This window comes from Copadichromis virginalis, linkage group LG5, assembly GCF_057382275.1.
Source record: "Copadichromis virginalis isolate Kocher_CV1m ecotype Utaka linkage group LG5, C_Virginalis_male_GT1.1, whole genome shotgun sequence".
Classification (NCBI taxonomy): domain Eukaryota; kingdom Metazoa; phylum Chordata; class Actinopteri; order Cichliformes; family Cichlidae; genus Copadichromis; species Copadichromis virginalis.
Window position 1 is genome coordinate 40,477,512 of NC_140622.1, and position 12,554 is coordinate 40,490,065.

General features: G+C 43.5%; 1 protein-coding gene across 2 annotated transcripts in view; it reads right to left on the reverse strand.

Annotated features, from left to right (window-relative positions):
• The window catches only part of pcbp4 (poly(rC) binding protein 4), a 219,700-nt gene that overhangs the window by 84,366 nt on the left and 122,780 nt on the right, over positions 1 to 12,554 (reverse strand). For both annotated transcript variants that reach the window (XM_085457821.1, XM_085457820.1), the window contains exons 3-5: positions 4,675 to 5,004; positions 3,449 to 3,472; positions 2,330 to 2,362 (exon numbers count right to left, since the gene is read on the reverse strand). In XM_085457821.1, coding sequence (XP_085313947.1) covers positions 2,330 to 2,362; positions 3,449 to 3,472; positions 4,675 to 4,812 — 195 coding nt within the window. In that variant the 5' untranslated portion in view covers positions 4,813 to 5,004. The remainder of the gene's footprint in view (positions 1 to 2,329; positions 2,363 to 3,448; positions 3,473 to 4,674; positions 5,005 to 12,554) is intronic.

Genomic DNA, 12,554 nt, shown 5'->3' on the forward strand with positions numbered 1-12,554 from the left:
TTGGGTGTAGTGATGGATGCAGACCTAAACTTAGAAAAACACATTAAGACAATAACAAAGTCAGCTTACTATCACCTCAAGAATATATCAAGGATCAAAGATCTGATGTCTCAACAGGACCTGGAAAAACTAGTCCATGCATTCATCTTTAGTAGGCTTGATTACTGTAACAGCATCTTTACAGGTCTACCTAAAAAATCAGTCAGACAACTACAGCTCATTCAGAACTCTGCTGCTCGAGTCCTCACTAAGACCAAAAAAGTGGACCACATCAGTCCAGCTCTGAGGTCCTTACACTGGCTGCCTGTCCGTCAGAGGATAGACTTTAAAGTTCTGATGCTGGCCTATAAAGCTCTGAATGGTTTAGGACCAAAATACATCAGTGACCTCCTGACCCAGTATGAACCATCCAGATCCCTCAGGTCATCTGGATCCGGTCTTTTATCAGTTCCCAGAGTCAGAACCAGACACGGAGAAGCTGCATTCAGCTTTTATGCTCCTTATATCTGGAACAAACTCCCAGAAAGCCTCAGATCAGCTGAAACACTCAGTTTATTTAAATCCAGGTTGAAGACTCACCTGTTCTCAGCTGCATTTGAATAAAGCACCAAATCCACACTTTTAAGCTTAAATTTCAAAACTTACATTTAACTACTGATTTTATCTACTGTTCTGATTTTATCTGTTTTGATTTTATATACTGTTTTGTTTGTTTGTTTGTTTGTTTGTTAATTAGTTAGTTAGTTTATTTGCTTGTTTTATTCAATTTTAAATCATGCTTTTTATTTGTTCTTGTTTTTAATGTCTCTGTAAAGCACTTTGAATCACCTTGTTGTTGAATTGTGCTATACAAATAAACTTGCCTTGCCTTGCCTTATATAAAAAACTGCTGTGGAATACATTAAGCCACTGATATGGCCGTGTTCTGTTTTCAGTGAGATGAATGTGGAGCATTTGAACTTATAGATCCGTGTGTTTAAGTATTCATACAGCTGCTGCAAGTGACCTGATTGCAAATGAAGCCAGGAGAGGTAAGAGAAAGCAGACAGCATGGAGAGGCAGCAGATGATTAGACCGGCTCTCACGCTGGGTGCTGCTGGGATTCGGGTTTTGTCTTTATATGAAATATGAGTTCAGTTCTTCTCACTGTTAGTCATCCTGTCAACTTAAAGGTTCAGAGTGAACGTTCCCATCCGAGGGTGTCAGATAATGCTGTTTGTGCCTCAGCGCACCAACATCAGAGAGATTATGGTGCTACTCTACAGAGTCTGTCAGAGTTCAGAGGCGGGAGGAGCGCTGCTGTCAGAACGCCACGGTTCACGCGCCGTTTGGACCTTTTTGTTTTGCGCTTGGTTTTGCTTTCGTCCAGCTTCGGTTTAATCACTACAAACAACTTTGTTAGATTTGGTGGACGCACCTCTTCACAACAGTAATCCCACATGCTGGAAATTGAAGAGTGGGGGGGGGGGGGTCACCGTAGTGTCCCCACCCCCACCGAGACACGCCAACAGCTTTGAGAATAAAGCATCGTTTCATGTGTTGGGAATGGGAACAGCAACATTGCACCACCAGACCGGAGCACCGTCCCGTCAGAGTTTCCCACAATGCTCAGCTGCTGAAGAAGCTATTACGGCATCTTTCCCGCACAATATAAAGCACCTTGAGGCAACTGTTGTTTTGATTTGCAGTTATATAAATACAATTGCATTGAAAACAGTGAGACATTGACTGGTTTCACACATTTCCACTGAACAAAGTCTTGCATCAGCATTGCACCAGAAAACTGTTGGTCCTGAAGTTTGAACCACCGATGTTAGCTTCTGATTTGCAGATGCTGCCGACAGATTCTGATTGGCACGATCCAGCGTCCTCGTCTCGGTTCCCCTCTTACCTCACGTTTGTGTCTTTGTCACGCTCGATGTCTCCTCGAACAGACAGGAAGCCAGAGAGGTCCGATTGCAGGGGAACTCCTCCCCTGTACATTTTAAAGACTTTTGACAGCAAAGAGCAGCTAAATGTGCAAACTGCAACATCACAGGAGGCCGCCAAAAATACTAAACACACCTTCAGATGTTTGAGGTGGATTCTTGCTCACAGCTGTGGTGAAGATGAAAGCCCCTTTTTATTGTATTTACAGTTAAGTCTGAGCAGAAAGGAGCCCTAACAGGATATCATGACTCCTTATTTCTCACTGACACAGCGTCACAGTGCTTTACAGCCACGCTGCAGTTAGCAGGAGCTGCACTCAGAGGGCAGTCATGGTTAATGGGAGACAGAGGAGGATGACAGAAGAATGAACATGTGTGATGGGAGATGAGGTCAATCTTACCTCTTCTCGTATTCTCTTCACTGTTTCTCCTTTCTGTGGAGAGACACAGGAAGGACAGTCATCTCCGAGTGTACCGAGTCCTTAATGAAGATGTATTAGACAAGTATCTGAGCAACACGATCAAATACATACAAGATCATTTTCCAGTGTTTTTAAATCGTTGAGGAGTAAGCTACTGCTACTGAAAGACTGACTGAAAAATCCAGGTGAGGAAAACGAATCAGCGACGCTCGCTGCCTACTAATCAACAGCCAGCGGGATGCCCCCGAGCAGCTTCACTGGTGGAGCTCCTCAGTGAGCTAGGCGGCTAACAGGTATGACAGTGCGATGCTGTGAGTGTGACACACGTTTGCTAATTCGCTCAGGAAAAACATCGGCGCAATAAACAAACGGGGCTAACACGGATCACATCTGCACTCTGAGCTGCGTAACATTTATCTCTGCCGACAGGCGTCCTCATTGGCCGAGCCTGCCCAAACCAGTCAGCCTGGCAGGCTCGTTTAATGCTAGCAGGAGCCCCGGAGAGCAGCTCCTGCACCGTGACTACAGACTGGCACGATCCAACTAGAACCATCATGTAATTTAATGCCATCTTTGTGTCACAGTTAATAGGCCGCATACTGGAAGTGACTGGGTGGGTGGGGGGGTGAAGGATATCAGCCCCAATTGTGGGTTAGCGAATGTGCCGTGGGGGCCAGCGGTCATTATCGCGCCTCGCTCAGCTGTGATATACTTGGATAAAAATCCTACTGGGCTTTATTTAACACGTCCACGCTTAAACGGGCTCGCTTCCCCTGAGAGCAGCGCCTTTTCAGTAAGTACAGACTCGAATGACACGGCCTGACTGGAAATGTTACACACTGTTAATGCACATTTCACGGCAACTTCATATCATGTAGAAGGATTACGCCCAATGTTATCACGACAGGCGTGCAAATTTCAGAAAACTAAAGCCTGAAGTTGGCTCTGATGTTGGTTTTAGAGGATTTCTAATGTTTTTTAATTTCACTTAAAAGTTCATTTTAATGACTTTTTCACAGATTGAGTGATTTTTACTTCCTGGCAGATCAGATTTTTTCATACTGGGTAACACGATGATAGAAGGGAACGTTAGCTCACCTTTCCGATGATGCTTCCTACTTCCTGCAGAGAAAAAAACAAAACACAAACAAGAAAATCATTTCCTCAAATTTAAAAACAAGCAGACTCGTGTAGCCAATCAAACTTCACGTTTTGAACATGCATGCATACCTGCTTCAGGCGCAGCAGCATGACAGCGCTGAGATATGTTTATGCGCCAACATTTAATCGTGTTGACATTTTCATTTTCATAAAACATGAAGCATTTTTTTCTTTTGTGTCACCAGCTTCACATAGTTTACATAACACGAGCTCTAATAACACGAGCTCTAACAGGAGGTCAGCGGGGCGACCGTGTGCAGGAGGCGTTTGGGACGACAAGAGCCACGTGAAAGCAACAGTGTTCTCAGCAAGTGTGGAAGAGACATTTTAAAGAGTATAGAGTGAAGGTTTGGTAATCGTGGACTGTTCTTCTGGGGAACACGGGACGAGAGGAACGCTCTCAGGTTTCTGTGCTTTCTAAAACATGGAGTCCAGGAACACAGAGCAACGGCTGCGATCTGATGATTGAAGTTATGAAACCTTTGTTCATTCTGCCGTGTTGAATAGTGAACTTCAGGGAAACTTGGTGACTTCGGACAGGCTTACTACTTCCTGTTGGGATTCTCCGTGGCCGGGAGAAGAGAATTGACCTGGCCAGACAATTATGGTTTCCCTTTTCCCCAAATTCAGTTGTAGTTACTCAACTTGCTGGTTTAAAGATCGGTGAAGTGTTTTAATTTGATTGAGCTGCATGCTTCTTAAATGCTTAAATAAATATCTTGCCTGGATTTAAAGACAAAACTGTGGAAACTGGCTTTTGAATTCTTCATGTGCAGCACGGTGGTTAGCACTGCTGCCGCACAGCACGAAGGTCCAGAGCTCATTTCCACCATCAGGCCGGGTCTTTCTGTGTGGAGTTTGCATGTTCTCCCCGTGTCTCTCAGCTCTGTCAGTGTGTGGGGATTCAGTCTGCGCTGGCCTCGTCCTCACCTGATCCTGCTTCCCCAGAAAATAATATTCTGTTTATTATGTTGGCAGTTTTTTCTCTATAAGTTAAATTTGGGAGCCTTTTAAAGTTTCTGAATCGTTTCCATCTGAGATATGATGTTATTATAACGTAATTATTTATTGATGTCATGTTCTTTTCTCTGGCTGCTAGCAGCACAATAACCTGCAATCTCCTTTATTTCTCTCTAATTAACACGAGTAACAGTCTTGCTCACCTTTCCATGCATGAGGAGGCGCAGTGTGAGCGTGACTCCCATGGCGCCGTCTCCAAACTCCTGTTCACAGCTCATGGTAGAGGAGGTGGTGGTGTGGTGGGTGAAGGTGTGGGTGGACTCTGCTGCTGGGAGACGCATGAAGGTCTGAGGCCCCGAGGCGTATGGAGCTCTACAGAACACCACAGAGAACCCTTTGGAGAACCCAGAAAGGAACCCTCAGAGAGCCCTGGAGCTGCGAGAGGGGGAAGGGGAGGTCGAGGTTTGGGGTCGGACGGAGGGGCTGTACGGGCGGAGCTGGCGTCGGGGTGGGATCTATCCTTACTCCGGTTTCTGTGGAAAGAAAGACAAGAAAGTGATGTTTGAGTTTGTGACTGTTTCTACTTCACATCCCCTCAAAGTTAATGTCTGTATTTAGACCCGATGAGCCTAAAACCAGCATGCTGGGATCAGTCTGCTTTTTTGTAAGCCTCTCATAATCAGTATGTGCTGAGAACAGCCTTTATTGACTTTTTATTATTCTCTCACTCTGATGACTGTATCCAGAGCGTCTTACTAAACAGAGCGCAACAGGAAACGAGTCATTTCAGCGCGTAAGAGCTGCTGTAATGGGTGTTGATAGATATGAGTCAGCAGCTACAGATGCAGAAATTCAGAGAAAAACACACAACAACAAAGGGAGCCTACGACCATGCAGCACTGTGTTAAACAGGATTTCCTCGAGAGGCTTCAAACTGAACTTCTTTGTCATTTCAGGCACACTTTTAACCCCAAATCCTGTTTTTAAAGCAATTTCCACAGATGTAGGAAAACCCTAAAATAGAGTGATAAATTGGGGCGTTTCTCTTCTCCGTGCTTAGTTTGACTCAGGTGCTGGACGCTCCACGTCACCTTCTTTGGTCCCCACAACAGATTATCCATCTGATCCTCCTCTATGACCAACCCTCTGCACGCCCTGCTGCATGCTGATGTCCACATCTACTCCTGACACAGCACAGGATCACCTGAGTTAGTGCACAGCAATACTATAGCAATGCAACATCCATATTTTATTACATAAATTAAAACACTATGAACAATAGGGCTCCATCCTGAGATACCCGTCCAACGCCGCACACACTCACTTTACTAAACTACTGCTTTACTCAGATGGCTCAGTCACATGGGTAAGAACAGGACAGACCTCCCTGCATCGACAAAAAGTTCTTTCACATTCTGCAGCTTGTCACGACTCGAGGGTGTTGCACACTCATGACTTTTCACTGCAAGGCGACTGCACGGGTTCTTCTTTCTTCTTTGATGGACTGACTACAGTCACTCTCAGACAGACTGTCGAACATTCGTGAACAACTGCCGTCTAATTTATAAATGCAGACAGATTTCCTCATATCAAGAGTCAGTCAATGAGCAACACTCGAGGGTACCAGCTCAGCTGGCAGGTTCTGGTTATATTCGTACAGAACAGAAGGGTCGCTGAGACCAAACAGAATATTTAAATGTGAATTTCTGTCTTTCCTTTTGCATTAAAAGAATCTGAAGTGAGACAATTCTGTCAACATCTGTTTCATCCAATAATCTCAATTTTAACTTTGACATAATTTGCAGATAAACAGTCAACATTTACCACGTTAAAACGTCCTTTTATTGACCTCGTTATGCTAACCAGTACTTTTACAGAATAATTTAACTATTTATATTATTAACTGATGATAAAGGTTGCTGTAAAAATAAAAGTAGGTTGCAGTATTAAAAGTAAAGGTCAGAGTGTGAGGGCAGCGACTTTAAATCTTCCAACAAACGCTGTTACGCTCACGCTGTCGGAGCACAGCGCCGAGTGTGGCCCTGCAGCCACGAGGCCAACAAGGCGTTTCACTGATTCCACATCCTCAGCAGCACGGCGGGAGCGAGCCGGCTCCGGTGCCGTGCGAAGTGTGGAAATTAACATAATTTCTCAAGTGTCAGAAGCTGGTCAACAAGTCTGTGCTGTAATTTAAAAATTAATTGGGAACTCTGTTTAAAAAAAGCTTCGGGGGCTGAATTAAATAAGCTTCTGGCCGTGGAAGCGCCACTCAAGCGTGATGATACTTAAGCGTTTCCTTTTAACACAAAACTGAAAAGAAAACAGAGAAAGAGAGACCTCCTCCACGCCTGCATTCGCCTCGTTGTATTCAGATACGCAACTATGCGTGCTGCACACATGACTGCATGTACACGCTGCACTTTGATCATTTTTGAGTAAACATGTATGTTTTTTTAGCAGATTTTGTATGTGTCTGGAGAGCTCACACACACACACTCAGGCATCTGTCACTATGCCAACCAGCACTGTAGGTAACCCGAGGTATGCAGACGAATAAAAAGGTGCGTATAAATGATCGACATATGTTTGTGTGCGTGTGCGTGTGCTGATGGCTCGTTGTGCAGTTTAAAGTGTTTCTATGCAAACAGCGAGCCTCACGTCTCCATCTGCACGTCTGCATCCCCCACTCTCATAAAAAATACACACTCTGAGCCAAAGTAGGTCACAAATGTAATGCAGGCTGTTTGGCATGCAAAGCAAGCAGCATCTCATGACAATGCAACACTCATCCACACACACACACACACGCACACTTGAGAAACAAATCAGAGGACAGAGGTGCTGAGAGAGAAAACAGAGTTAAAATAGTAGCAAGTGGCAGAAGCAGGTGGGGGGAGGGGAGAAATGGCAGGAGACGGCTTACACGACCTCCCGGGGAACGAGAAGAGTGGCTGTCAAAACATCGTTTACACATGAATTCAGTCATTGGCGGCACAGGTCGAGTGTTTGCTTATCTGCGCATCCATTAAAACCTCTGTGTGGAAATTGTGCGTATTGTTGTGCAGCATCGCGGATAGGCCGGGCACGCGTGTGGACTGGAGTGTGCAGCTGCATGAGTGCATGCATTTGAGAGGGCGGATTTAGTGTTTTATTTTCCTCTGAACAGTGTGTGTGTGTGTGTGTGTGTGTGTGTGTGTGTGTGTGTGTGTGTGTGTGTGTGTGTGTGTGAGTGTGTGAGAGAGAGAGAGAGAGAGAGAGAGAGAGAGAGAGAGGAAGAACACAGAACAGAATGACCCTCCGAGTCATGTTTGCCCCCCCCCACCACACACACACACACACACACACACACACACACTCGGGGGAATAAGCCATGAATCAGCCATGCATGAGCTCAGAACTGAGAGAGTGTGTGTATGATTTTACTTGTTTTGCTGACATTGTGGGGACGATGGTCACACAGTAACCTTTTAGGGACTCAACTCTGAGTTTAACCGGATGTCCAGGAGGAAAATTGTTCATATTTATTTTCTGTGGCAGAGTATATGCTGTACTTTATCTCTATGAAACTACAGGACACCGAATACACAGATTTCCTTAAATATAGTGCTGGGTGATACTGCGTAGATGCATTCATTAGGGATGTTACACAGCACAAGGATGTTACGCCTTCATACGGTTTAAAAAATAAGTGTCAGTTTAATTCCTTCTCTGCTTTTCTATTTGTATTTTTATTTATTGATGATCCATTCATTGGCACCAGCCTGGACTGCAGCAGCTGCCAGAAACAAGCACCGACACACAAACAGATTCTCCAAGCTGCAAACAGGAAGGAGCAAGCAGCAAAGTAGTGACCAGCATCCGTGGAATGAACTCCTGTGAGCAAAATATCTGCTAGCAAAGCGAGTGAGCATGTACCAGTTTAAACTACTGTCAATGAAACTGCTGACTGGTGTGAGAAGAATAGCAAATAAATACATGCAGGCATAACTACGACAAAACATCAACTTTGTTTGTGGCAGTGACTTTAAACTCTTTAAGCACAAGAGCTTGTTGGTTTGGGTTTCCACCAAATGTTGTTACATCATTATTATAAATATATAATCAATAAAGACGTAACGACAACGTCAATGCAGCAGTAACATCTAAAAACAGCATATTTGAGTAAAAAACACAGGAAACATATTTTGGTCCTTTAAGTAGATTCATTTGATAACGTGTCTTTTACCTGTAACCCTGTAAATGCAGGACTGTCACATTTACAGTGAGCTACTGCTTCTTTTACGTAAACGGTCCTGTTATCTCCATTTTCAGCATCATAAGAGGAACTCTGCCTCACTGCCAACATCATCTTTTAACTCACCGATAGACTCGTTTTATCGTAGCGTATCGTATGAGCTTTAAGGCTACCACACCTGTATGCCAAACGTCTCGCAGCTCACAAACTACAAGTGGGTGGAGCCTCTTTGCTCACAGCCGGAGTTGTACACCCGAAATGATCACATTTATGAAAATCCATGGCTGTGACGTCACACATGTATAAAGTGTGAGTCTGAGCGTTTAAAGAGTTTCCAGCTACAAACACAAACACGAGCATGCGGCGCTGGAGCAGGAGACACAGCAGGAAACAAAGGACTGAACAGCATGTGGATACAACAACTGTCCAAAATAAATAACACTGTGAAGGTAGATCTCTTGGTAAATGTGAAAGACAAAAATCACATGATTGATGGCGAGCGATGATGATGGTCAGTCACACGCATCCTTTTGTACATCCTGTCGTAATGTGAGAGGAGGAAGAAGATTTTGCTCTGCTTTCTTCCTCCGTTACACAAACACAGCCTCCACAGCCGGCGCGCTCTGCAGTGCTGCTGAACTTTGGCCTTGTAGACACACAGTTTGTGCTGCAGCTACGATAGCTGGAGCTCTGCAATCACAGAGCAAAGTAATAATTTTGATTAGTGTGTTTGTTCCTATTGTGGAACTGATGCCGAAATGCAACAATCTGTCTTTATATGCTTTTCAAGACAAAGAAGCCAGACACAGAAACGGGCCAAGAGATTTGTTTGGAAGGACAAACTAAAAGCTGGGTGCTTGAAATACATAACAAAATGTTTACTGCAACTTTAATTGTACTTATATCAGGAAAAAATGTATTTGCTGTGTGAAACATGTTCAAGTGTGCTGAGAATGTGTTTATACTTTTATTTATATTCGAGATTAACGACTATGTTTCAAAAATAAATCCATTTGTATCCTGATAAACCCACTTTGTTATTACTTAAACAGAGTTGTAAGACACGACAACCCGCTGAAAATATCAAAACACACAAAACAAGACGGCAGAGTCATAAAGCCGCTCAAACAGAACGCACATTAACAACAGATTTAAAATGATTACATTTACAGGGATTAGTTACTCTAATGGTCGCTGCTGATTGATCCACTCGAGTGGGGTTCAGGAATTAAAAGCCAGTTTTCCAGCTTCAGTATTTATGGGATGACTTTGAAGGATGAAGGAAAACCGTTTCAGGCCTTTTTGACTTGATCTGCATTAAAAAGTTTGCGGATAAAGAAACTGCATTTCTTCTCTCGGCCGATGGATCAGCAGAGATATAATGCATCAGTTTGATTTCTACTTCACGCTGCACATTATTCAAATTCTCCCAAATAGGGCTGCCACGATTAGTCAACTAGTCACGATTACGTCGACTATCAAAATCGTCGATGACTAATTTAATAGTCGACGCGTCGTTTGAAGCTTTGTAAGATCCCAAGAGACGCAGGAATCAGTAGCAGGATTTAAGAGTGTAATAACGGACTGAAACAGAAGATGGCAGCACTGCATGTACAAGGATGCCAGCTGCCGTTAAACCCCGAAGAAGAAGAAGCAGCTGTGTCCCAGAATTCATAGCGCGGCCCTGCTCAGTTTCCAACAATGGCGGCAGCTAGTTAGTTTTAATGTTACTCTTATTATTCTTTCTGGGTCACAAAATAAACGTTTAACATATTTTCAGGCGAGAATGTAGCTGTGTAAACCTCAAATATCTGCTCAGTTTATCAAGACACCGCATATTTTCAAAAGCGCTCCGACGTTTTCAGAGACGTCTGTTACCCACTAGCTCGATAGCTAGCCGGGGGCTAGGCTCACTAGAGCCGTGAGAACACCGGACTCCCAGCAGATCGTTTTCAAACCCACCGCCGTCTTTCGCTACTCAGGTTAAACATGATATATGAGTCACTTAGATAACTTAAAACTGTTATTGTTTGGCTTTTTTTTAGTATTTTATTTGTTCCTGAGTAAATCGGTTTGGCTGAGATTAAAGTTATAGTTTTTACACAGCTGAATGAACGTCAAGCAGACAGCTGATTATCAGAAGTGTGAGATGCTGGAGAATATACTCCGGTGTCCTGTTATATTTGAGATAGCAAGGAGTTTATTAAACTTCACCGAAACAATCTGCAAATTTCATTAAAATTTAATAAACTATCATCTTGTCTTTATTTTTAGTTAGCACAGACCTGAAACACTTAAAGCTGTAAGCTAATGATAGTTATATAAGAGCAGATGCTGCTGGTGCAATAAGCTGTACGTTTTACGTCCAGTGGATGACGATCTGATTGGTCGACTAATCGCAAAAAATAATCTGTGACTAGTCGACTATCAAATTAATCGTTTGTGGCAGCCCTACTCCCAAATATACAAAATGTAATCTCATTACTGAATTGTTATTCTCTGGGGAACTAACTCAAATGCCCGACAGCACAGCCAGAGCCAGAAGGACACGAGGGTGCGGTCGCAGTCCATCCCATGGCATGTGCACACTGGCTGCATTAAGTCAAACAGATTGTAAAAGTTTCATCATATGTTTAAATCGAGGTTCTACTTTGTGAACAAAAGCATCGTTTTAAATGCAGAGAACATTTTCCCTGTGAGCTTTATTTTAGTTGCAAACATATACTCAGTCATTTTGTAAAAATAAGCTCTGACGGCTCTGCTGGGAAGCACATTATTGTACTTCCTGACCTTTGCCCTCTGTCACGTGAAGACGTGCTGCAGCTGCTGTCCATGGTGCTGATTTAAACCTGGATTATTGCTGCTTTAGCACTTACACAGTGTGTATGAGTGAGAGACAGTGAGCTAGAGAGAGAGAGGCTTGGGCATGCCATGGTAGTAAAGGTAAAATAATAATGTTCCCCAGAGCCAATAGGAGATGTTACACCTGTGGAGAAGCCAGTTAAATGCAAATAAAACCATCTTGTGGTTTTGCAGGAGTCTCCTTCTCTGGATGACGTCGTTCAGTGCTGAAATTTCAACAATATTTTTCTGTCTTGTCCAATTGTTGCAGAACTTTATGATGTAAAACACCTCGAGCAGACGGATGTTATTGGAGCTATATAAATAAAACCGAACTGAAAGTTCAGGCTGGCATGAATGTGAGTGAAAATTCAACAAACTTGTCAAAACCAAGCAACAATCTCCTGATTCCAACACAAAAGTTTCAATAACTGCAGTTCTTCTAATGCTGGCTCCAAAACGGAGTCGGTCCTCACACACTCGTGGTTAACATTACAGCCTTTATAACTCACCTGCTGCAATTAAAGCTTATAATTAGGGGCGTGGCCTTTGACTAACAGATGGATGGTGGCGCAGGCGGTCGTAGCTGCTAGCGGTCTGCTAAGCTTCACCTCAGATGACTGAAGTCCCTAAACTGGACTGTTTGTGCCAACAATATGGCTGCTGTGAGGTTATTTGCATTAAAATCATCCCAGAAGAAGAAATTTCAGCATTTTTTCGGTTTGTATGGTGCAGCCACAGAGGTCACAGATGAAGCCAGCTAGCATTAGTTGATCTCTGTTGTCAAAATGTGGTCATTTCTGGCTAAAGCAACATGGTGACACTGAGATTTCAAAATATAAACATACATAAGCCAACAGATAACACTGTTAGCAACATAAATGGTAGAGCTTCAGCACAGATGATTAATGTGAGCTCTGCTTGTTTTGAATAACTGTTGCCTCGTCTCTCAGTTAAGTTTGGCAGGCGGGTCGTATTTTTCTTGGATTGTACAGATTTAATTTGGAT